This window comes from Meles meles, chromosome 6 (genome assembly GCF_922984935.1).
Source record: "Meles meles chromosome 6, mMelMel3.1 paternal haplotype, whole genome shotgun sequence".
Classification (NCBI taxonomy): domain Eukaryota; kingdom Metazoa; phylum Chordata; class Mammalia; order Carnivora; family Mustelidae; genus Meles; species Meles meles.
Window position 1 is genome coordinate 106,933,573 of NC_060071.1, and position 25,370 is coordinate 106,958,942.

General features: G+C 39.0%; 2 protein-coding genes across 4 annotated transcripts in view; one reads left to right on the top strand and one right to left on the bottom strand.

Moving 5' to 3' along the window:
* The window catches only part of WDHD1 (WD repeat and HMG-box DNA binding protein 1), a 68,509-nt gene extending 43,164 nt beyond the window's left edge, over positions 1 to 25,345 (bottom strand). Inside the window, exons 1-7 of one of the 3 annotated variants that reach the window (XM_046010323.1) lie at positions 25,255 to 25,345; positions 24,949 to 25,041; positions 13,664 to 13,775; positions 6,171 to 6,322; positions 4,954 to 5,065; positions 4,728 to 4,778; positions 3,805 to 3,900 (exon numbers count right to left, since the gene is read on the bottom strand). In XM_046010323.1, coding sequence (XP_045866279.1) covers positions 3,805 to 3,900; positions 4,728 to 4,778; positions 4,954 to 5,065; positions 6,171 to 6,322; positions 13,664 to 13,775; positions 24,949 to 25,025 — 600 coding nt within the window. In that variant the 5' untranslated portion in view covers positions 25,026 to 25,041; positions 25,255 to 25,345. Of the gene's footprint in view, positions 1 to 3,804; positions 3,901 to 4,727; positions 4,779 to 4,953; positions 5,066 to 6,170; positions 6,323 to 13,663; positions 13,776 to 24,948; positions 25,042 to 25,254 lie in introns of those variants that run through there. The other 2 variants (XM_046010324.1, XM_046010326.1) reach the window with 2 other exon arrangements.
* On the top strand, positions 17,902 to 18,369 carry LOC123944889 (60S ribosomal protein L23a-like). Its single transcript, XM_046010327.1, has one exon. The coding sequence runs from the start codon at positions 17,902 to 17,904 to the stop codon at positions 18,367 to 18,369; it is 468 nt and encodes a 155-aa protein (XP_045866283.1).
* Positions 25,346 to 25,370: the final 25 nt, after the last annotated feature.

Below are 25,370 nucleotides of genomic sequence, written 5' to 3' on the forward strand. Positions count from 1 at the left end.
AGAGAAACCATAAGAGAATCTTAGTTTCAGGAAACAAACTGAGAGTTACTGGAGGGGAGAGGGTGGGAAGAATGGAGTGGCCAGATGATGGACATTGGGGAGGGTATCTGCTATGGTGAGTGCTGTGAGTTGTGTAAGACTGATGAATCACAGACCTATACCCCTGAAACAAATATACATTATATTTTAATTTTAAAAAGGGAAAAAAAAGGAATACCAGGATTTATTTAACCAGTTCCTATTGATAAACATTTAGGATGTTCCTATTTTGCTACTACAAACAGTAATGCAACATTTTTATTATATATACCCTACAGTGCATATATATAAATATGCTTACAGGACTTATGCCTAGAACTAGTACTGTTCATTCTGATAAAAACTGTCACACCTACTTCCACATAGTATATAATCAAACTTTTGATGTTTGGACATCTGATAAATGAAAAATAGGCTATCACAATAGTTTCAATTTGCATTTCTTTTGGTATGAAAGGTTCATATACTTTCATATGTCAAAAGTCATCTGTATTATCTTTTTCTATATACTTCCTGTTCATGTCCTTGACCATCTTTCTATTAGGATCTTACCAACTTGGTTTTTTTTTTTTTTTGAAAGGTTTTATTTTAGGGCACCTGGGTGGCTCAGTCGTTAAGCATCTGCCTTCAGCTCAGGTCATGGTCCCAGGGTCCTGGGATCAAGCCCCGCGTTGGGTTCCCTGCACAGTGGGAAGCCTGATTCTCCCTCTCCCACTCCCCCTGCTTGTGTTCCCTCTCTCGCTGTATCTCTGTCAAATAAATGAATAAAATCTTTAAAAAAAGGGGCGCCTGGGTGGCTCAGTGGGTTAAAGCCTCTGCCTTCGGCTCAGGTCATGATCCCAGGGTCCTGGGATCGAGCCCCGCATCGGGCTCTCTGCTCAGCAGGGAGCCTGCTTCCTCCTCTCTCTCTCTCTCTGCCTGCTTCTCTGCCTACTTGTGATCTCTGTCTGTCAGATAAATAAATAAAATCTTAAAAAAAAAAATCTTTAAAAAAAAAAGAAGGAAAAATTTTATTTTTATTTATTTTTCAAAAATCTTATTTACTTATTTCAGGGAAAGAGGGAGAACACAAGCAGGGGTAGACAGGCTGAGGGACAGTCTCCCCACTAAGCAGAGAGCCCAATGTGAGCCTCAATCCCAGGACCCTGAGATCATGACCTGAGCAACGCAACACTTAACCAACTGAGCCACCCAGCTGCCCCGAAGATTTTATGTTTAAGTAATCTCTACACCCAACCTGGGGCTCAAACTCACAACCTTGAGATCAAGAGTTACATACTCTTACAAACGAGCCAGCCAGGCACCCCAGATCTTACTGATTTTTAAGAACTTTTTAAAAAAAAAAGACTATTTATTTATTTGAGAGACAGTGTATGAGAGAGAACATTAGTGGGAGGAGAGCAGAGGGACAAGCCAACTCCCCATTAAGTGTGGAGCCCAACGCAGGGCTTGATCCCAGGACCCTGAGATCATGACCTGAGCCAAAGTCAGACACTTAAGCTACTGAGATACCCAGGTGCCCCGACTTATAAGAACTTTCTGAATTTTAAGAAAATTAACTCTTGGGGTGCCTGGGTGGCTCAGCTGGTTGAGCGTCTGCCTTTGGCTCAGGTCATGATCTCGGGGTCCTGGGATGAAGCTCCATGTCGGGCTCCCTGTTCAGCTGGGGGGTCTGCTTCTCCTTCTCCCTCTGTAGCTCCCCAGTTGTGTATGCTCTCTCAAATGAATAAATAATAAATAAATAAATAAATAGAAAATTAGCTCTTTGTCATATTGTTTCAAATATTTTTCCCAGTTTGTCATTCGTTCTTTGAAATATTTCATACAAAAATGTGTGCTTTTTATATTGTCAAGTTTATTAATCTTCTCTGAAAAATTTCACATATACAGAAATATTGAAAGAATTATATAGCAAACACGATTCATCATGTAGTAGGAAGCCTTTAAGATGGTTCTCAAAGATTCTCAGCTCCTGGTATTTATACTCTGCCAATATATTTACTCAATCTTCTTTTCTCCACCTTCCAATAAACTAACTCTTTACATACTGGATTTATTTCTCTGTTTAACAGATATCTATCCATGACTCAGTGGCACCCTTTAATTCTCATAGCATCATAATAGGTGTATCTGACTAGATTAGACTCCAACACTTTTATTTTCTAAGACTTTGTTTTCCACATGGATTTTACAACAGCTCTACGGTCCCCTTCAAACATCTTACTGATATTTTACATTTGAATGTTCTCTAAACTATAGGTTAATTTAGGAAAGAACTGACATCTTTATATCGAAAATTCCCTTCTAAAAACGGAGTATATTTTTCTATTTAAGTCTTCTTTTACTCCTCTTGATAGCACGTTAAAAAAAGTTTTCATTGGGGGCGCCTGGGTGGCTCAGTGGGTTAAAGCCTCTGCCTTCGGCTCAGGTCATGATCCCAGGGTTCTGGGATCGAGCCCCGTATCGGGCTCTCTGCTCTGCAGACAGCCTGCTTCCTCCTCTCTCTGCTTGCCTCTCTGCCTACTTGTGATCTCTGTCTGTCAAATAAATAAATAAAACCTTAAAAAAAAAAAAACAGTTTTCATTGGGGCGCCTGGGTGGCTCAGTGGGTTAAAGCCTCTGCCTTCGGCTCAGGTCATGATCCCAGGGTCCTGGGATCGAGCCCCACATCGGGCTCTCTGCTCCGCGGGGAGCCTGCTTCCTCCTCTCTCTCTGCCTGCCTCTCTACCTAGTTGTGATTTCTCTGTCAAATAAATAAAATATTAAAAAAAAAAAAAAAGTTTTCATTATAGAGCCCTTTCACATTTTGGTAAGTTTACCCTTGTTATTTCATCTTTTTTGATTTCACAGTAAATGCATCATTTTTCCCCACTATATTTTCTAATAATTATTTTTTTTAAAGATTTTATTTATTTGTCAGAGAGAGAGAGTACGAGCGAGCAAGCGAGCACAGGCAGACAGAGTGGCAGGCAGAGACAGAGAGAGAAGCAGGCTCCCCGCCGAGCAAGGAGCCCGATGTGGGACTCGATCCCAGGATGCTGGTATCATGACCTGAGCCAAAGGCAACCGCTTAACCAACTGAGCCACCCAGGCGTCCCTCCCCACCATATTTTCTAACTGGCTATTTTTTATATATATGATTGTTACTGGTTTTGCATATTAGTTTGTTTCCAAATACCTTGCTGGATTTTCTTACTAATAATATTTTTCCCTCAGTTGATTTAAGATCTTATATTCAACCATTTCATTTGTAAATAATGAGCATTCTCCATCCTCTTTTCAAACAATTCCTACCTTTCTATTGTCTATCAGCTGCTACTAAAATGTTAAATGCTACTAGTAAGAGGTAGACATAACAAGACTTTCTGGAGTTGTTCCATTATATACAAAATAAAGAATATAAAATTAACTCATACAAAATGTATGCTTCAGAAAAAACCTTTACGAAGTTAACATGTTTCCTTTTTTTTTTTTTAAAGTAGGCTCCATGCCCAGGGTGAAGCCCAACCCAGGGCCTGCACCCACAATCCTGAGAAATCAAGGCCTGAGACCACATCATCAGTCACACGCTTTAACCAAATGAGCCACCCAGGCACCCCCAAAGTTAAAAGCATTTCAATACTTATTGGTTGGCTTGGGGCACTAAAACTTAGAACCTAAATGAAACAGTTACAATTTAAAAAGCTAATTCTACTATTTTCACATTCAAAGTTGACAAGAACTACAAGTAACTAAAACAAAGGTTGAAAAGTAAGAGTCACTTACCTTACCATTTTTTGGCTGCCAAGCAAGTCTGCAGATTGATTTTGCATTTATCACATCATTGCATTTTTGTAGTAGTGGCCAACTAATAGTACAAGTCTGATATTTTAAAAAAGAAAATTTATTTCCCTTTATGAAACTTTTCCCAAACAGATATGCAGAATGGAATATATTTCTGAGGTGCTTTCTTCAACTGACATATAGCTATGAAAAAAGCAACCTGATTCACTTTCATCTAACTATGATATACAATTGACCTAAATTACTTTAATTCAGAGGTATAAAAAGCACAAATCTTAAATATTTAATTAAATAAGTGTATTTCCTATATAGAATAAGCAAACAATGTACTCACTGAATACACGTGTATACACACATGAAAAAAAAAATACATTAAATTCTTAAAACATCTATAAAAATAAAGTTAAGAAATCTATAAAATGTTAAGGTATCAAAGTCAACCCTTTAAAACAGTTCAAACATGAGCGGAAAAAACTGTGGCTATTGAGGCATACCCTGTGCGGGATACTTTTCTCATCAGCCACATTATCTCTAGAATGCTTCAGGAAGAATTAATTGTTCCCTTTGCCAATCCAGAGACCACTTCCCAACACATGGTATTTCATAGTAGAGTAAATATATACTGACAGATTTTTTTCCCCACTGATTTATAAAACCTAAAACTGAAATATATATCTACTATTTCCCTTATGATTGGGTATAAACACAATTACCCTTCAACACACTTTCACATTAGGTTATTACAGGATTTGATCACAAAAACAGTACTCAGTGCTACTCAAAAAAAAAAAAAAAAAAAAAAGAACTATAAAGAAAAAGAATTATTAATTTGACCCCATGCTATGTAATACCACATTTATGGCAGAAATGAGCACAAAGTTTTAAATTCAAATTGATAAGTTTACCTGATCTGAAATTTGCCACACTTTGACAGATCCATCACAACTAGCTGATGCCTGCAAGAATAAAATAAATTTCTCTATGGTTACAGCCATAATACCATAAGGTAATTGGTGCAACTGATAAAACAAACAGCCTTTTTATCAACTGTGTGAAATTTTCTGCTAATTCCCTTATAATTTTAAAAATACTGAAAAAAAAAAAAGAAGAAGAAATGGAAAAAATGATTACCAGAAAGATGTCCTTAGGATCAAAGGAAAGACTTAAAACAGGAGCATCATGTCCTCGAAATGTTTTCTGTTGGCTGCAATCCATCACATCCACAACTTTGAGTAGAAAATCACTATGAACAATAAGAGTAATATATAACAGAGTATTAATATATATCCATGCAAAAGCCTCTCCTACATCTATGACCCAAATATTTCAAAATCACAAGAGTAAATGTCATAATTTCTTTACAGCAACATGTAAAATTTGGCATCCAAATTTAAGGATCTACTTTTTAATCTTGGTTCTGTAAAGATACTAAAAACACAACTCAGGATTTCCCTTTAAAATACAAATACTTCCTAAGTGGCTTCCTTCATTACATCTTAAGCTTCTATTATTAATTAATTAATTAATTAATTAAAGTCCCAACATTTTTATTTTTAAGTCACAACCACTTTTAAAAGCACTATGCCAGGGGCATCTGGGTGGCTCAGCTGGTTAAGCAGCCAGTTCTTGATAACGGCATAGGTCATGATCTCAGAGTCCTGGGATCCAGCCCTGTGTTGGGCTCCATGCTCAGCAGGGAGTCTGCTTGAGATTTTTCACTCTCCCTTTCTACCCTCCCCCTCCTCATGCACACTCTTTCTAAAATAAATAAATAAATAAATACTATGCCTTTATTCCCCTCAGCAATTCATTAGTTCCTTTCTTTTTTTCATATGACAAATAAGCATAAAGCCAAACAACAAAAATTCTGACAACTGAAGTTCTTCCCAAAATGATTTTTAAAATTTCGTATCAAACTGTCATGTTTCCCCAGTCTTTTTCAGCATTTATTGAACAGGCTGTCTGCAAAGCAGTCTATCTCAATTAACAAAGCACAAGGTTGCCCTCAAAAACCTCTACTAAAGACTTGAATATAAAAATTAAGTGGGGCACCTGGTTGACTCAGTCAGTTAATATCTGACTCTTGATTTCAGCTCAGGTCATGATCTCGGGGTTGTGAGACAGAGCCCCACATCAGGCTCTGAGCTGGGCATGGAGCCCACTTAAGATTCTCTGCCTCCCTCTCCCTCTGCCCCTCCCCAACCCACAAAATATTAAGCCCTTCTCTCTCTCTCACACACACACACGCACACACGGGACAGAGTCCTTTGAAAATGTCACACTGAAGCCAATGAATGAGGCCACTCTGTTCTAATATTACTTCCTTTTCAGATATCAGAGGGCCTTACCTAGATCCAGCAGCAACTTTTCCACCATCCCCATTAAAGACCACATGGTTTGCATTTGTGGTGAAGCGAGTCAATATACCATCTGGAACTCCTTCAGGAAATGTGTGAACTTGAATAGTATTATTCGATACTGCAGTGACCAATTTCCCATTCTAAAAGAAACATTGGCAAAAAAAATCCAAATCAATTGAGTATCTCCATACTTAACAATCCTATAAAAAACATAAAAGCTTATAATTGTAGTTAATGTCAAGAGAAAAATCATCATTCAATGTACAAGTTTCCTGAAGTACCTATTAGCAAAAAAAATTTACTTACCACCTTTACGGAACTTAATTCTCACTTCATCAGCCAAATTTTTAGCCTCTGAATTTTCATTTACTTCTGACAAGAAAATTATTTAAATCGTATTTTTATGCATCCCCAAGTGTCATGAAAGAGACTCAAGGGAGCTTTTCGGAAAAAAAACATAGCTAGGCTCAGTGAGGGAACAGCACATCAGAAGGTATGGCTGGACGACAGCATTGCCACTGTGTTTCCACAATAAAATCATCAGATATCTTTGGAGTAAGTAAAATCTAAATGCAGAATCCATGGCTTCTCTTTAAAAACACTAAGTAAGAAGACAGCAGAATCAGAGGATCCTAAAAAGAATACACTTATAATGATGAACACTGTAAAACGGTTGAGAATTACTATATTGTACAACTGGAACTAATATAACGCTGTAGGTTAATTATACTGGAATTAAAAATATAAACAACCTTTTTAAAAATAATAAAAACACTAAATGAACAGAAACTTTCAGGATCTGAAAATGATCAGCAGATACCATTGCTCTGCATAGATTTTGGCTAAGAATCATAAAAGGTCAAGTATCTGCCCTAGAACATTAATTTTATTACTTACTTTTCTAGGAGGAACTAAGTCCTGACAGACTAAATCATAGTCTACCAATGCCTTACATGCTCTATAAATCATAATCAATTATTTAAATTAAATGGTAACTGCCAAAGAAACAAATTACTCAAGTTTGTTAATAAATATCATACAGCAATAGGTCTCAGTCATATCTGCACGTGTAAGACCCTCCACTTGTCTACAACACCTGCTCTCACTCCAATGGAAAAGGAACTTGGTAATACAGTGACATTTTACTATATAGAAAAAGTGGGGAAGATGTATACATCTGTTCAAGGCACAGTACAGATGACTCAGATTTGAACTATAATATATACTTATCTTCAATTACTGGAAAAGTGGTAAAAAAACTGTTTATGCCTACATCGTAACTACTGTGTAAGTAATTAAACAACCCACAATACACTAAATCTATCAGAAGCTAATCTAACAATAACTTAAATGTGAAAACAAGAAGAGAATTCAGGAAAAACTAACCAACTCAAGACAACACATGATGTTACATATTCTTTGGCAAAACTGCAGAAACACCAACTATACGTATGCATGTACAGGAATTTTGCAACCTGGCTGTGCTTTTCTTGGCAGACATATCTCTCAGCGGAATCCGACTAAGCATCCTCAGTTAGATCTAGTAAAGAATTTTGGTAACATTAACTGGTCCTCTATTCATGTGAAAATATTAAAGTATATATCTGTACTTACTCACCCAAGAGACCTGAATAAAGGACGTGCTTTTAAGTGAATTTCCAATAAATCTACTGGGAAGCCAAATCATTATCAGTTCTTTATCAACTAGTAAAGTTAAAAAAAAGAAAACACTCAAAAAGAATCAGGGATCTGGTCAGATCACTCTTCTCCCTAGTAGACTGAGAAGAATGGATCCAAGCACAGGCTGACCTGAGCTCCAATCCACTGTGTTCCTTTTTTTTTTTTTTTAAGATTTTATTTATTTATTTATTTGACAGAGATTACAAGTAGGCAGAGAGGCAGACAGAGAGAGGTGGAAGCAGGGTCCCTGCTGAGCAGAGAGCCCCATGCAGGGCTCGATCCCAGGACCCTGAGATCATGACCTGAGCCAAAGGCAGAGGCTTTAACCCACTGAGCCAACCAGGAGCCCCTGCCCACTGTGTTCCTTACCAACAGTGTCAATTGACCTTCTTCAGAGTTTTGACCTTTCCAAGAATAAAACGGAGGTAATTTCACATACTTCCCCGTATCTTCGTTAAAAGGCCTTGACAATGTAAAATACTATGCAAGCTTTAACTATTACTACCAGCTGATTCATCTCATTTTTACTGTTTTTGGAGAGTGATATTTTCTCCACTTTGTTCTCAAACAAAACATCTGATCGTACTTCCCTATACCAGTGACTCCAAAAACAGAAAGTGTATTTATAAGCAATTATATCTTAAAAGGAAATCTGTTGTAAAATTTTCAGCTTCATATGGCTATGTGGTAATGTCATTTCAATGAAGTACCATAAACTCTATTCCTAAAGCCAAAGAAAACATCTAAGCACAGACTATCAGACTTGTAGTGGATTGAATAATGGCCCCCAAAAGACATGCCTAAGTCCTAAGTCCAGTTACCTGTGAATGTGGTCTTATATAGAAATAGGTCTTTGCACATGTAGTAAGTTAAGGATCTAAATCTAATGACTGGTGTCCTTATAAGAAAATGAAAAAAAAAAAAAAAAAGAAAATGGACAGGAGATTTGAGACACAGATTAGAAGGCAATGTGACGATAGAGGCAGAGATTAGAGTGATGTATCTTCCAACTAAAGAACACTGAGGATAGTTCTAGCTTCTGGCAACCTCCAGAAGCTAGAAAAAAGGCACGGAACAGATTTTCTCAGGGTCTTGGAGTTAACCCTGCCCACACCTTGATTTCAGGCATCTTGCCTTCTGAACTGTGAGACAATAATTTTCTGTTGTTTTAAGCCATTGAGTTTGTGAAAATTTGTTACAGCTGCCCTAGGAAACTATTACAAGACCACTTTTTTTTTCCTTCTTTACAGTCTTTTCATACACAAATAATGCAGTGCATACATACTGTATGAGAAAATTAAAAACATGAAATTGTTCTGGCCAAAGCATGAGTTTCCCTACTCTAATGAAATAATCTCCACCAACATTTTGGGGTTAAGTCTTTCTAACTTTCTTATATACATTTATGTATATATGTATCCTTTATCTTAAACATAAGACTACACAATACAAATGACTCTGCAACTCTTTCATTTTTCAACTCACTGTAAATATCTTTGCAGAGGAAGACATATAGCACTCACTCTTTTTTTTTGTGGCTACATAAAAATACATTTCACAGGTCTACCAAAATTCATGAAATAGGGGCGTCTAGGTGGTTCAGTTGGTTAAGCATCGGCCTTTGGCTCCAGTGATGATCCCAGGGTCCGGGGATCCAGCCCCGGCCCTGGTTGGACTTCCTGCTCAGCAGGGAACCTGCTTCTCCCTCTTCTTGCTGCCCCCCTTGTGCTTTCTCTTGCCATCTCTCAAGTAAATAAATAAAAATCTTTAAAAAAATTTTACAAAACAAATTCTCTCCTGAAGGACACTTCAATCAGTTCTAACTTATAAACAATAATTTTAAAAATATACTTGACCACACAAATAGAAAGAATATAAGAATTTCCTCAGGGTGGAGCGCATGGGTGGCTCAGTGGGTTGAGCCTCTGCCTTCGGCTCAGGTCATGATCCCAGGGTTGGGGGATCGAGCCCCGCATCGGCTCTCTGCTCAGCAGGGAGCCTGCTTCCTCCCTCCCTCTCTGTCTGCCTCTCTGCCTACTTCTGATCTCTGTCTGTCAGTTAAGTAAATAAAATCTTTAAAAAAAATAAAAAAAAAATTTCCTCAGGGTAAAGGGTACCTGGGTGGCTCGTCGGTTAAGCAACTGCCTTCAACTCAGGTCATGATACCAGGTTGTGGGATCAAGCCCCATGTCGGGTTCCCTGCTGAGTGGGAAGCCTGTTTCTCCCTCTGCCTGTCCCTACCCCTGCTTGCACTCTCTCTGACAAATAAATAAATAAAATCTTAAAAAAAAAAGAGGGCGCCTGGGTGGCTCGGTGGGTTGAACCTCTGCCTTTGGCTCGGGTCATGGTCTCAGGGTCCTGGGATCGAGTCCTGAGTCGGGCTCTCTGCTCAGCGGGAAGCCTGCTTCCCCCTCTCTCTCTACTTGTGATCTCTCTCTGTGTGTCAAGTAAATAAATAAAATCTAAAAAAAGAAGAATTTCCTCAAGATAAATAGCCAGAAACGACCATGTGCATTCAATGTTTTATACACAGTATGAATTCACTCCCTTTTTTTTTTAATTTGAAAGAGTGCAAATGAGGGAGGGGGACGGGACGGTCTGTCCAAGGAGCAGAGAGAGTATGACAAGAAGACTCCTTGGTTTTGTTTTTTTTTTTTAAAGATTTTATTTCTCTATTTGACAGAGAGAGACACATCCAGAGAAGGAACATAAGCAGTGGGAGTGGGAGAGGGAGAAGCAGTCTTCCCGCCAAGCAGGGAGCCTGATGGAGGGCTCCATCCCAGGACCCTGAGATCACGACCAAAGCCGAAGGCGATGATTAACGACTGAGCCACCAAGGGGCCCAAGAGGACTTCCTGTTGAGGACGAAGCCTGTCATGGGGTTCTATCCCACAACCCTGAGATCGTGAACCAAGCTGAAATCAAAAGCAGGTCAACCTATTGTAGCTCAACCACTAAGCCACCCAAACATCCCTCAATTTACTTCTTAAAAAGCTCCCCAAGCACACCTGGGGTCATGATCTCAGGCTCGTGAGATGGAGCCCTGCGTGGGGCCTACTTAAGATTCTCTTTCTCTGGGGCGCCTGGGTGGCTCAGTGGGTTAAGCCGCTGCCTTCGGCTTAGGTCATGATCTCGGGGTCCTGGGATCGAGTCCCACATCGGGCTCTCTGCTCAGCAGGGGTCCTGCTTCCCTCTCTCTCTCTGCCTGCCTCTCTGCCTACTTGTGATCTCTTTCTGTCAAGTAAATAAATAAAAAATCTTTAAAAAAAAAAAAGATTCTCTTTCTCTTCCCTCTGCCCCTCCCCCCACAAAAAACCAAAACTCCCCAGAGTTACATTTCCAGCAACTGTTGTGCAATACTGTAAAATAATAGAAAATACATATTGGTCTCTGCCTCTTATTCCCAGAGTTCCTAAAACCCTTGTAATTTCCTAAGTGATAAGACTACTAGGAGCAGCTTTTGCTCTAATATTTGGTCTTTGATCCCAGTTCCCGACACAAGCTCCTAAATCCCCTGAGATTTCCTGGGTGATAGAAAAGACACTTCAAAGGAGGCAATTCTTGGTGGGCTCCTAGGTAGCTTCAGGATGAGGGCTGGTCATCAGAAAAATCAAACCATGATTAGACACAGAACTTTCAGCCTTATTCCATCATCATCCAAGAAAGGGAGAAGGGCTGGAAATGGAGTTAATAATCAATTATGCCAATGTAATGAAGCCTCCATAAAAATCCCAATGGTATGGGGTTCAAAGAGCTTCTCAGTTGGTGAACACATCTCCATTAATAGGAGGGCAGAGGATCCCAACTCCATGAGGGGAAAAAAAGCCTTTCAGACCCTTCCTATATACTTCTTCATCTGGCTGTTCACCTGTATCCTTTCTCTATATTTCACTACATAATGAACAAGTAGGAGTGTTTCCCTGAATTCTGTGAGCTGTTGTAGCAAAAGACTGACTCCAAGTAAGGGGTCATGGGAACCTCTGATTTATAGCCAAGTAGGACAGATGCTGTGGGTAACCTGGGGACCTACTACTTGCAACTATTATCTAACGTTGGGGACAGTCCCATGGGACTGAGCCCCTGAATGCTAAGGTCTGTGCTCACTCCTGTCAGTGTCCAAATTGAACTGAACTGTAGGACACCCAGCCAGTATTACAGAAAATTGCTTGGTGTAGAAGAAGAAACCCACACACCTAGTGCTGGAAATGTTATGAGGAAGGTAGTAATGTGAGAATAAAGGAAGAAGATGGGAAAGTGTTCTTCCTTTACAAGTACTTTTTTCTCCAAACCCTCACTATTACTGGAATTAGCAATATTTTTCACCCTTGCCAATCTGATAGGAAAAAAAAAAATTCAATTGTTTAATTTGTACTTCTTTGCTTATTAGTGAAATTTAACTTATATCTAATATATGTTGGCCATTTCTACTTTTCCTTCTGGGAATATATTTTCCATTATATATGACCTTTTTTTTTTAGATTTATTTATTTGAGAGAGAGAAAGAGAGCACACATAAGAATGCATAGGATGGGGAGGAAGAGAGAAACTCAAGCAGACTCCATGATGAGCACGGAGCCTGACACAGGGCTCAATCTAAGCCTGAGACCACCGCCAGAGCCAAAAACAAGAGTTGGAAGCTTAACTGACTGCACCCTCCAGATGCCCCTATATAGGACAATTTTTAAAAGACCATCTTAAGTATCTAAAGACTATCTCGTTCATCTACCTTAATGAGACTGGGTTCGAAAAAAAAATGAATTCTGTGAAAGTATTTTTTTCTACCCAAATACAATACATTCAACTTAAAATTCATCACAAATAAACAACTTAGTGGTTTTTAGATACTTCGTTTGCAGAGGTCTTCTGAAAACATGTCTCCATTCTCCAAATAACCTACATATCATTCCCCTATTTACCTTACATAAAACATTAGAGGGGCGCCTTGATGGCTCAGTTGATTAAGCGACTGCCTTCAGCTCAGGCCATGATCCCGGAGTCCTGGAATTGAGTCCCACATCGGGCTCCCAGCTCCATGGGGAGTCTGCTTCTCCCTCTGACCTCCCCTCTCATGCTCTCTCTCACTCTGTCTCTCTCTCTAAAATAAATAAAATCTTTAAAAACAAAAACAAAAACATTAGAAACATGTATATGTCTTAAAAAAAATGTATATTCTTGAAAAAGTTAAAATATTCCTCTTTTCTAGTGTAATTGGTTGTCTAAATTAGTGAATTAAAAACCTGAAAATGCCATGGAGTTTTCTCTCACAGGGAAATAAAGGGAACATTTAAATCTCAAAAGAAAAAGCATAATTTCTTGCAAATATTTTAATTGGTTTACCATTAATAAACCATTAATCACCTTTAATAAACCATTCAGGTTTTTTTTTAAATTTTTATTTAAATTATTTATTTATTTGACACAGAAACAGGGAGCACGAGGAGGCAGAGCAGCAGGCAGAGGGAGAAGGAGAAGCAGGCTCTCTGCCAAGCAGGAAGCCCATGCAGTGCTCAATCCCAATAGGACCTGAGCTGAAGCCAGCCGCTTAACCAACTGAGCCACTCAGGTGCCCCCCATTCAGATTTTAGATTCAGATTTTAAACCCATTCAGATTCAGATTTTACTTGTAAAAATTTTGGAAAATTTATGGTATTATTATTATACACATTTGAGTATTATTATTTCATAAGAGAAACAAAAAGCACATCCACATTCAAAACTTCAACAAAAATATTCTTTACCCATTTATAAAATATCAAACAGCAGTATCACTTCTCATCGTTTGCTACAAATGTTTTCAATACCTTCAAAGCACATGAATATGCCTTTTCTCCAACGTTAATGGACTTAGGATCATCATCATCTAAGTCTTCCCAAATCCTCACATCACCATCACTTCCACAAGTCACAATGTAACTGTGAAGGGAACACACTCATTAAAAGGTCATCCAAGTTTCAGGAAAGAAAAAAAAAAAGGTCACCCAGTTTCAGGCCTATTAATTTTTTTGGAATACTTTATCTTTTTTTCAATAAAATTAAAGTGTTACTCAATGTTTTCTCATTTTACATACATAGGCCTCAATAAAAAGGCCTACTAATCTCCTATCCTATAAAATGAAAGGTGAGTTTTATGTTCCCTACAGTTTCTCCTTGGCATAAAATTCTTTATCTGTAATAATGTAAGAAAGGTGAATGGGTAATCTCTGTTAACAACAGGGACGAGGTCTACCTTGCTCACCATTGTGTCTCTAGCACAAAGCCAGCTGACATATAGAAGCCTTGATAAATATTTAGTGAATGAATAAGTGGATAAATACAAGAGCTCAATTATCCAAAGCTGATTATTCAAATGGCCACCTGTATCTCTTGTTTTAAACCCGTATTCCTGGTGTTTTTAATCATTTGGTATGTGTCCTATCTATGTGTCCTGACACATATAAAAGCAAAAAATATAAAAAAGTAACATGGCAAATGGCAAAGAGAAGCCACATAAAGAACTGTAGAGGTTCATAAGAAAGGTGGTGTCTACATGGGGAAGTCAAAGGGCAAGTAGAACTGGATATGCTGAGATTGGTGAAAAGAGCAGTTCCAGAGGAAACCACATGAACCACAATATGAAGTTAGTAAAATACGGGGGAGTTCACTTAGAGCAGAGCAGACAGTACAGGAAATTGAGAAAGAAAATGTAGATTGAGGGTCATCCTATTTACAATGATCTTAACACAGGGTAGGAGCTTGGATTCCCTTCCATAGGAAATAAATAGAACCATTAGTCTTTTTGTCTAGGACATTCCTTTTTTTTAAAATTTTCTTAAAGATTGCATTTATTTGCTAGAGACAGAGAGAAACCACAAGCCAGAGGGAAAAGCAGACTCTCTGCTAAGCAGAGAGCCCAAAGCGGGGCTCAATCCCAGGACTCTGTGATCATGAACTGAGCCGAAGCCAGACACTTAACTAACTGAGCCACCCAGGTGCCCCAGCCTAGGACATTCCTGATTTATGTATACAGCTGGTTTAGAATAGGTCCTCGGGGTACCTGGGTGGCTCAGTGGGTTAAGCTGCTGCCTTCAGCTCAGGTCATGAGCTCAGGGTTCTGGGATCGAGTCCCACATCGGGCTCTCTGCTTAGCAGGGAGCCCGCTTCCCTCTCTCTCTCTTTGCCTGACTCTCTGCCTATTTGTGGTCTCTCTCTGTCAAATAAATAAATAAATAAATAAATAAATAAAAGAATAGGTCCTCAATTTTTTTTTTTAATTTTAAGACATATTAGTATCAGGGCACCTGACTGGCTCCATCAGAAGAGCCTGTGACTCTTAATCTCGGGTTGTGAGCTTGAGCCCCATGTTGGGTATAGAGGTCACTAAAAAAAAATACATAAACTTTAAAAAATAAATAAAATGTAGTATCTTTTAAAAAAATATTTTAATATTATTTGCATCAAAACTGGTTGCGTGGGTTTGACAGACCTCTTTGCATTTCCAGCTTCTGCCATGATCTTGTTTACTAGTGAAACGTGTACAATTAAAGAATTCTCCCTTTATCACATAAGTAAATCTAAAAGACAAGTGATAACCCATCTCCCCATTCCAATCCTTTTTTTTTATTAGCATATAATGTATTGTTTGTTTCTTGGGTACAGGTCTGTGAATCATCAGTCTTACACTACTTGATGCAACATAACTAAGACCTCCTTTCGCAGACAATAGTCTGGGAAAGGGGCTAACGAACAAAACTAAAGTGAAGCCAGTCAAGCCTTACAGTGATTTCTTTCAGTCCTCAGTGGTGATGGGGTAAGTACTTCATATTGCTGTCCCTACTGACTATTTGACCCAATCAGCCGGCCAGCAAGAGAGAAGCTGCAGGTGCCAGTTGGCAGTACCAATGGCAAATTATAGTGAAATACAGTGGAATTAATGATAAATATATGCAACAAATAGTTAAGTTAAATAGTTAAGTTGAACTTGTAGAGGTTCCTGAACGTTCTTCTGACAGTGTTTTTGTCATTTACTACAGGAATAAAACTAAATGTTAACTTTATTATTGATTATGCCTTCTAATGAAATACCTTACAGTAGCAGCTAAAAAAATGCTACAAGTTTAACAAAAGTACACATTTAACAAAAAATTAAATACTACATTTCTGCTTCTCAAGAAGTTGATAATGGAACTGTAACATGAACAAAATGTTAGTTGACGCTTATCATGGGGGCTGAAGTCAGAACACACAAAATTCCTAAAGAAACCTGAGCATCTACTTTGTAAGTTAGTAGTTATTTTGTGACTCCCTGAAAACCATGCTTCTACAGCTGCAGAGTCTGCATCTTGTCAGGCAGAACTTTTCATAATTTAGTAGTGTCTAATAGAACTTTCTTAAAGGATGGAAATGGTCTCAATCAGGCTCCTGAGTAATTAAAGTGGGGTTCAAAATGTCACTCATGCAACTGAGGAACTGAATTTTAAATTTAATTAACTTTAATTAAAATCTAAAGAGCCACCTGTGTCTAGTGGCTATTGTACTTAACAGTGCAGCATTAAAACAGCTGACAGCGGTTCTAAGTTAATTTTGTTCATTTTTCATTTTAATTTTTCTAATTCAAGTATGAAGTAAAGTTATAGCTGTTAATATGTTGTTGCAATTAGTAAAGTAATTTTTCAAACAGTTAAATGATACTGGTTTTAGGGGCACCTGGGTGGCTCAGTGGGTTAAAGCCTCTGCCTTCAGCTCAGGTCATGATCCCAGGGTCCTAGGGTCGAGCCCCACATCAGACTCTCTGCTCTGGGGGAGCCTGCTTCTTCCTCTCTCTCTCTCTGCCTGCCTCTCTGCCTAGTTGTGATTTCTCTCTGTCAAATAAATAAAATATTTAAAAAAAAAAATGATACTGGTTTTATTTCAAAGTCATCAAAGTCAATTCTCTATTGACTTTGATGATTCAAAGTCATCAAAGTCAATAGAGAATCACTCAGATTAATTCCAATAATGGCTTAGTCTTCTCTTCAGCTCATGGAAACAAAGTAAAGCTTCTAGAAGTTTATTCTGTGAATGTGAAACATCTAACATTATTGGCGATTCTATATAACTTCATTTGAAAAGTTCAATGCTAAAGATAAAATTCTTTTTTTTTTTTAATATTTTATTTATTTGACAGAGAGAAATCACAACTAGGCAGAGAGGCAGGCAGAGAGAGAGGAGGAAGCAGGCTCCCCGCGGAGCAGAGAGCCCGATGCGGGCCTTGATCCCAGGACCCTGGGATCATGACCTGAGCCAAAGGCAGAGGCTTTAACCCACTGAGCCACCCAGGCGGCCTAAAGATAAAATTCTTAATTTTTGTACTAATACAACATTTTGGTTGAGTACAGCACTGTAGCAAAAACAATGTACTTACTAAGTTAAGCAATCTATGAAACACATATGTACTTCAAATTGAAAGCATAATTCATAACAAAATGCACTGTGATAATGTATGAATTAAAACAGAAGCCATAGTTGTCAAATTCTGAGATCATTTTATTTATACCAGAAAAACAACAAAATTTTTGTAACAAACTGATATTAAATACATGAAATTACTTCAGCATTGCACGAGGTGCTTTCTCTTCTGCCTATCATCACTTAGGATTTTTTTTTAAATATTTGAGACTTTGAAGAGTGACTTTTTAAAGTTTGAATTCAATTAGCTAACATATAGTGATGATTAGTTCTAGATCTAGTGTTCGATGACTCAGCAGCAGTGTATAACACCCAATACTCATCACAGCAAATGTCCTCCTTGATGTCCATCACCAAGTAACCCCATGAAGAGTGAATTTATAAAACCTACATGTCCTATAATGATGGTATTATTATTACTGGAAACAAGTTCCCTAAGTCTTAATAGCATCTTGCTCAAAATCAGTTAACAGTCTTTAATTTAAGCATTCAACTTAAGGCTTTGAAGATTTCGGTAAAATGCAGTTAATGAAAACAAAGCTTATGCACAGGAAAATAACTAAAACATATCCCTTCAAAAGCAAATAAGAATTGAACAAACTGCCCTTTTACGAAGATGGCGCCGAAAGCTAAGGAAGCCCCTGCCCCTCCCAAAGCAGAAGCCAAAGCAAAGGCTCTGAAGGCCAAGAAAGCGGTGCTGAAAGGCGTCCACAGTCACAAAAAAAAGAAGAGCCGCACATCACCTACGTTCCGACGACCCAAGACTCTGCGTCTCCGAAGGCAGCCCAAATACCCTCGAAAGAGCGCCCCCAGGAGAAACAAGCTTGATCACTATGCCATAATCAGGTTCCCCCTGACTACTGAGTCAGCCATGAAGAAAATAGAAGACAACAACACACTTCTGTTCATTGTGGATGTCAAGGCCAACAAGCACCAGATCAAACAGGCTGTGAAGAAGCTCTATGACATTGATGTAGCCAAGGTCAACACCTTAATCAGGCCTGATGGAGAGAAGAAAGCATACGTTCGACTGGCCCCTGACTATGATGCTTTGGATGTTGCCAACAAAATTGGGATCATCTAAACTGAGTCCAGTTGGCTAAATCTAAATACAGTTTTTTCATGGGAAAAAAAAAAAAAAAGAATTGAACAAACTGTACATTAAAAGCTGAAAGACTGAATGATATAATTTTGAAACTTGCTAATTGTACTCTGGAATATCTTGACCTGTGAGAAGAATCTTTTGAGGGAACTCCTTTTTCAATTGTATAAATTTATGAACTTATTCATAAATTTATTTTTAAATTTTTTATTTAAATTTTTAAATATTAAATTAAGTACACTTAAAATTTGTGAAACATTCAAAGAAACCATACACAACTTACCTGATGAATTTTATCTTTAAAAATACTAAAGAACTCGGGCGCCTGGGTGGCTCAGTGGTTTAAGCCGCTGCCTTCGGCTCAGGTCATGATCTCAGGGTCCTGGGATCGAGTCCCACATCGGGCTCTCTGCTTGGCAGGGAGCCTGCTTCCCTCTCACTCTCTCTGCCTGCCTCTCTGCCTACTTGTATCTCTCTCTGTCAAATAAATAAAATCTTTAAAAAAAAAAAATACTAAAGAACTAATAAAATAAATTGAAGAGCTTACTATTGAAAAAGGATACTCTGAATGCAGGTAAAAAAAAAAACAAACAGAACTTGTAAAAATACTGAAGGTGAAAGATTTACCTATTTAAAATAAATGTTTAAAAATTGAGACTCTTCTGGGATGCCTGGGTGGCTTAGAAGGTTGAGGTTCTGCCTTCAGCTCAGGTGGTGATCTCCAGGTCCTAGGATGGAGCCTCATGTCACGCTCCCAGATCAGTGGGGAATATGCTTCTTCCTCTCCCTCTGCCTCTCCCCCTGCTTGTGTTCTGTCTCTCTCGCTCTAATGATTAAATAAAGCCTTTACAAAAAAAAATAAAATAAAATAAAATAAAAAATTGAGATTCTTCCATTTAATAGAATTTGCTCTGACCTTACCAGGTATGAGAACCTAAAGAGAGTATTTTCTGATTGAAAAGTATTTTGTCTAGGGTCACATGGGTAGCTCAGTCAGTTAAGCATCTGTGTTGGACTCAGGTCATGATCCAGAGTCCTTGGATAGAGTCTGCCATCCATCAGGGCTCCCTGCTCTGCCTGCTGCTCCCCCTGCTTGCCCGCTTGAGCGTGGGGGGTTCTCTCTCTCTGACAAATAAATAATCTTAAAAAAAAATTATCGTCTAAAAAAAAAGTCTCACTGAGACTGAAGGTCTCACTTCAAGGTCTCACCATAAATTTAACTCTGAGGAAGACTGCAATTTTATAATAAAAATAAAAAGAAGACAATATTGAAAAAAATATTTTTCAGAAAAATATCAGCAATATCATGTTAAAGACAGGCTAAAAAATGACTAAAGTACATGAATATGTACCAAAAATATTCTACTTATGTAAATGTTTAGATTATATGTTTAATGTTTAGAAAATCAGTATAAAATGTTTTTAATGTTTTCATGTCACAAATGTTTTTATGAAAAAAATATTTTGAAACAGTTTTTGAAAAGAAATGTTACAGATCTAACAAAACAGAATAATTTGCCAATCAATAAATAATTTTAAAAACTAATTTTAACTCTTGAAATTTTTCTCCTCATTCCCAAAGGTGCTCTGGTTTGGACAGTAAGAAAATCACTGTAAGTTTCTGAGTGAAAAAACCACTGTAAGGACTAATTCTATCATGCCTTTATCCTCTTTGTGACATAACTACAAGAAGCCAATGATTACCAAGTTATTTCTCACCATCTGGATTCTCCATCCTCACAAAGCAATGTTCTGTCCCTCATCTGACCCCCCTCTCCCTGACCCTTCCACTGGGCCTCATGAAATTCACGGTCAGGGACCAGAAAAATCGCTCCATCCTCAGCTTTTTTTCCCATCATTTCTTCTGAGAACACTGCTTCATCTTCAGCTCTCTTAAAGGGTGGCTGATTTTTCTTCTATATTCCTGTGGGGTCTATTGATGGGCCTCCCTTGCATTTCACTATTAATTCCATTCTATTGCTACAAACTATTCTTTAAAAAAAAAGAAAACGGCAAAAAACTGCTACCAAACACTTACAAATCACTAAAGAGAAATCTCCCATGTTCCCTAAGAATTTTTAGCACAAGGCTGGCTCATTGTCATTCTCTAACACCACTATTCCTATCGTAATTCTTAGAATTTTCAGTATCCATATAGACAGACTTACACCAAACCTTGTCTTCCACCTCATCCTCAAACTCCCATGGTCATAGCATAAATTTTGTCTTTATCAATACTGCAACTGCTTCATAACTTCAATTTCGATCACCCTAATCACTTATCTTTTCACCTTACACCCTTAATATCCTAACTTCAACAATTTTTTTACTTCTAATAGGATCTACAATCCATTGAAACTACTTCCTCACTGTCTCTAACTCCCTTCAAATTCTCACATCCCTCCTAATCTGGCTTAGATTCCAGTCTGTCCTTCAGATCACTCCTTTACCTCATCCTCAAACTCTCTGACCCTTCTTCACTATGTCAAACTTATCTGGCAAAATCCCTTATCTATGCCTATTAATAAATTTGCACTTGAAGCGCCTGGGCGGTTCAGTTGATTAAGTCTCTGCCCTTGGCTCAAGTCATGATCCTGGGGTCCTGGGATCGAGCCCCACTGCAGGGTCCCTGCTCAGCCTGTTTCTCCCTCTCCCTCTCCCCTTACCCTGCCTGTGCGCTGTCTCTCTCTCCCTCTCTTCCTTAAACAAGTAAATAAAATCTTTAAAAAAAAGTTTGCACTTGCAGAGCTAAACACAGCTAGAGAAAAACACATAACTGGGTTGTCTGGTCTCACTTTAAATTTGTGATCACTAACCTAAAGTAGGCTTTTAGTGCTGCCCAGTATTCCACCTAACATTTCCCTAGGCCTTTCAGCTTTCCCTCTCTTCTAAACATCTATCTCATATATACTCCTTCTTCAAACCTTTACTGCCTCCCACTATTTTTTTTTTAATATTTTATTTATCTGACAGAGAGAAATCACAACTAGGCAGAGAGGCAGGCAGAGAGAGAGGAGGAAGCAGGCTCCCTGCAGAGCAGAGAGCCCCATGTGGGGCTTGATCCCAGGACCCTGGGATCATGACCTGAGCTGAAGGCAGAGGCTTTAACCCACTGAGCCACCCAGGCGCCCCTACTGCCTCCCACTATTAACTTTGCTTCTTATTTTCCTCAGAAAACAGAAGCAGTCTACAGAAATTGGCTGCATGTTCTCCCCATCCCATTTAGGTGCTCCTTCCTTCCACTTGTGACCAAGCTCTTACCTTTGGCCACTGTCTCCCCCTTATGCACTATACCATAGCCCCTCTCACCTACTGAAGGCTACCACTCCAGCAATTCTCCCTGTTTCTATTCTAACATCAACTTATCCCTCTCTGTCAGATCATCCCCACTCATACATATACTGTATCTCTCAACTTAAAACAAAGACCTTTCCTGACCTCAAATTCCTATCCAACTACCCTTGCTCTTTATGTGTCATCCTTACTAACTCCAGTTCCTTCCTTTCCATTTTCTTGAATCTACTGCGACAAGGTTTTCATTCTTACCACTCCATTAAAAAAGCTCAAGATCATCCAATGCCTCCATATCACTAAATCTAATGGTGGCTTCTCAGTCCTCAACTTGACCCACCACCATCTGACATAGTTTATTACTTCTCTCTCTTTTTTTTTTAAAGATTTTATTTATTTATTTCACAGAGAGAGACACAAGAAGAGAGGGAATATAAGTAGAGGTAGTGGGAGAAGGAGGATCAGGCTTCCACGAGAGCAAGGAGCCTGATACCGGACTCCATCCCAGGACCCTGGGATCATGACCTGAGCCAAAGGCAGAAGTTTAACGACTGAATCACCCAGGTGCCCCAGTTTATTATTTCCTTCTCCTTAAAATGCTTATATTTCAGGGCAACTGGGTGGCTCAGTGGGCTAAGCCTCTGCCTTTCGGCTTGGGTCATGATCTCCGGGTCCTAGGATTGAGCCCCACATCGGGATCTCTGCTCAGCAGGGAGCCTGCTTCCCCCTCTCCCTCTGCCTGCCTCTCTGCCTACTTGTGATCTCTGTCAAATAAATAAATAAAATCTTTTTTTTTTTAAAAAGCTTATATTTCATTTGCCTTCTAGACATCATTCTTATCTCTTGATTTTCTGCTTTTCCAGTCACCTTTTCTTAGTCTCCTTAGCTGTTTCTTCCTCTCTAGCTTGATCTCTAAATATTTTGGAGTGTCCCAGGGCTTACCCCTTGAACCTTTTTTCTTTACATTTACTCCATCCCTAGGTGATTTCATCTAAGTTCATAGCATTAAATATCTACTTATTGACAACTTCCACATGTAGATTTCCAGCCTGGACCTCAATCCTGAACTCCAGGAGATATCAGCAAAAGATACAGATTTCTAGGGTGCCAAGGTGGCTCAGTCGGTTAAGAGTCTGCCTTCAGCTCAGGTCATGATCCCAGAGTCCTGGGATCAAGTCCCACATCAGGTTCCCTGCTCAGTGGGGAGTCTGCTTCTCCCTCTCTTTGTGCCTGCCACTCTGCCTGCTTGTGATCTCCCTCTCACACTCAAATAATAAATAAATAAATAAAATATTTTTAAAAATATATATAGATTTCAGGGCGCCTGGGTGGCTCAGTGGGTTAAAGCCTCTGCCTCTGGCTCAGGTCATGATCTCAGGGTCCTGGGATCCAGCCCCGCATGGGGCTCTCTGCTCAGCAGGGAGCCTGCTTCCTCCTCTCTCTCTGCCTGTCTCTGTGCCTACTTGTGATCTGTCTGTCAAATAAATAAAATATTAAAAAAATTATATATATATATAGATTTCTGTTTCTAGCTTACATTTATTTCTTCTCTTAGCTTTCAACCCATTTTATCGAACTGTCTATATCTCTAATTGATCTCAAAGAAATATTCCAAATGTCCAAATGTAAACTCCTAATCTCCACTCTCATTCTACCTCTGAAATAAGCTCCTCTCCAAGCATTTCAGATATCTGTGAATGGCACTATCATTTCTCCAAATATTACATCCAGAAACATAGACATTATCCCATACATCTCCCTCTCCTTCATCTTTAATGTCTGATCCACCCTCTTGATTCTACCTTTTAAGTATTTCCTGAATGTATCCTTTTTTTCCATACATATCTTCTCTCTAGTTCAAGTTTCCATCATACTCTACCAGAGTAATACAGATCCCAGTCTTTCTGCATCTACTTCTACTCCTCCAATTCATCCTCCACATAAATTCTCAAAAACAAGAGTCTGGTCACATCTCTCTGCTTCAAATTTTTAATACATTCCTACTGCTTTTAGAATAAAAACAAGATTCCTTAATAAAGTACAGAAGGTCCTGGTTAGGACAACGACTACCTACCTTCACAGATTCATCTCTCATCAGCCCCCATATCACACTCTACATTTTGGCATCCCTAGCTTTCTTTCAGTCCTTTGAGCATGGTCCCTACCCCCAACGGAATTTTGCACTGTTCCCTCTGTCTGGAATGCCACCACTACCACCTCACTGCCATCACCACCCCATCTCTTTGTACTCCCTAACGTCTACTCAATCTTCAGATCTCATCTCAAGAAACAATCCCTCAGAGAAAAATTCTCTGCTTCCTCAAGCTGTATCAACTTCCCTTCAAATATACTTATCATTCACCTATCACTTATTTCTAAACATACATTTGCTTTTGTGATTAATTTGTGCTCAATGTATGTCAATTTAAAAAGACTTTAAGGTCAATTAAGGAATAGATTGTGGTTTGTACTACTGTACCTCTAGCCTCCACCAGACTTGACACGCAGTGATGGACATTAAGAAGGGCACCTGATATAATGAGCACTGGGTATTATATAAGACGGATGAATCACTGGGGCGCCTGGGTGGCTCAGTGGTTAAGCGTCTGCCTTTGGTTCGGGTAATGATCTCAGGGTCCTGGGATGGAGTCTGGGATCAGGCTCCCTGCTGAGCAGGAAGCCTGCTTGTCCCACTCCCACTCCCCCAGCTTGTATTCCCTCTCTGTCAAATAAACAAATAAAATCTTTAAAAAGAAAAAAAAAAAAGACTGATGAATCACTAACCTCGACCTCTGAATGCTAAAAATACATTATATGTTAATTTTAAAAATAAATTAATTTTTTTAAAAGCCGTCAAAAGGTTAAAAACAACAATGAAAAAACGAAATAGCATCACAAAAGCCACGGAAAGATACAACACGAAAAAGATAGAACAGGCCACTGAATTTGACAAGCAGGTGATGTGACAAAAAAAATAATGTGGGACGCAGAGAAGAAGTCAACAAAAGGAAAATACGGGGGAAAGGTCACGTCTTTCCAACTCGTCTGGAAATAGGATTTCACACTCGCTTTTCCGAGATACTAGTAACTACCATGTCGGCCCGAATTGAACAATAAATCTAAGAAAAACATATGTGCCGTTTTAGATTTCAGCCTTATTTCTCTCTACCTGGGTGTGTCATTTTAGGTTGCCTACTTATCTAACTTAAAACAACGAAAGTGCTAATACTTACACCCGAAATATTGTTTTTGTTTTACCAAGCACCTTACCTCCCCAAATCATCAAAACAGACATCTGTGTGTCCCTCTGTATGTCCAAATCTCATCGGCTTCTGTGTGGCAGGCATCTTTTCTTCTACCTACCTAAAAATGTTTTATAAAAGCTAATATTATTTTAACGGTGAGGAAAGACGGTAGCTGATGAGGAAGGGAAGTTAGTCTCCGGCAGTCCCCTTTCCCCCACCCTGGTGGCACAAACAAGATATAGTAGAGGGTCTGCCAGACAATAAGCTGGGAAAAGGACACGCGTCCCTTCGGTGCGCGACATGGGCACCGGCAGCGGGAACGAGTACTCACCAACCGGACCAACCTCCTCCACTGAGGAAAAACGCGTTGCAAGAGCCAACCGAGCTCCGCTTCCCGCGCTCTGGCGAACTCTCTACATTGCGCCTGCGCCCGCTCGCCCACGCCCA

Coding starts and splice junctions, on each gene's coding strand:
- LOC123944889 (XM_046010327.1), top strand. CDS start 17,902: ATGGCGCCGAAAGCTAAGGAAGCCCCTGCCCCTCCCAAAGCAGAAGCC.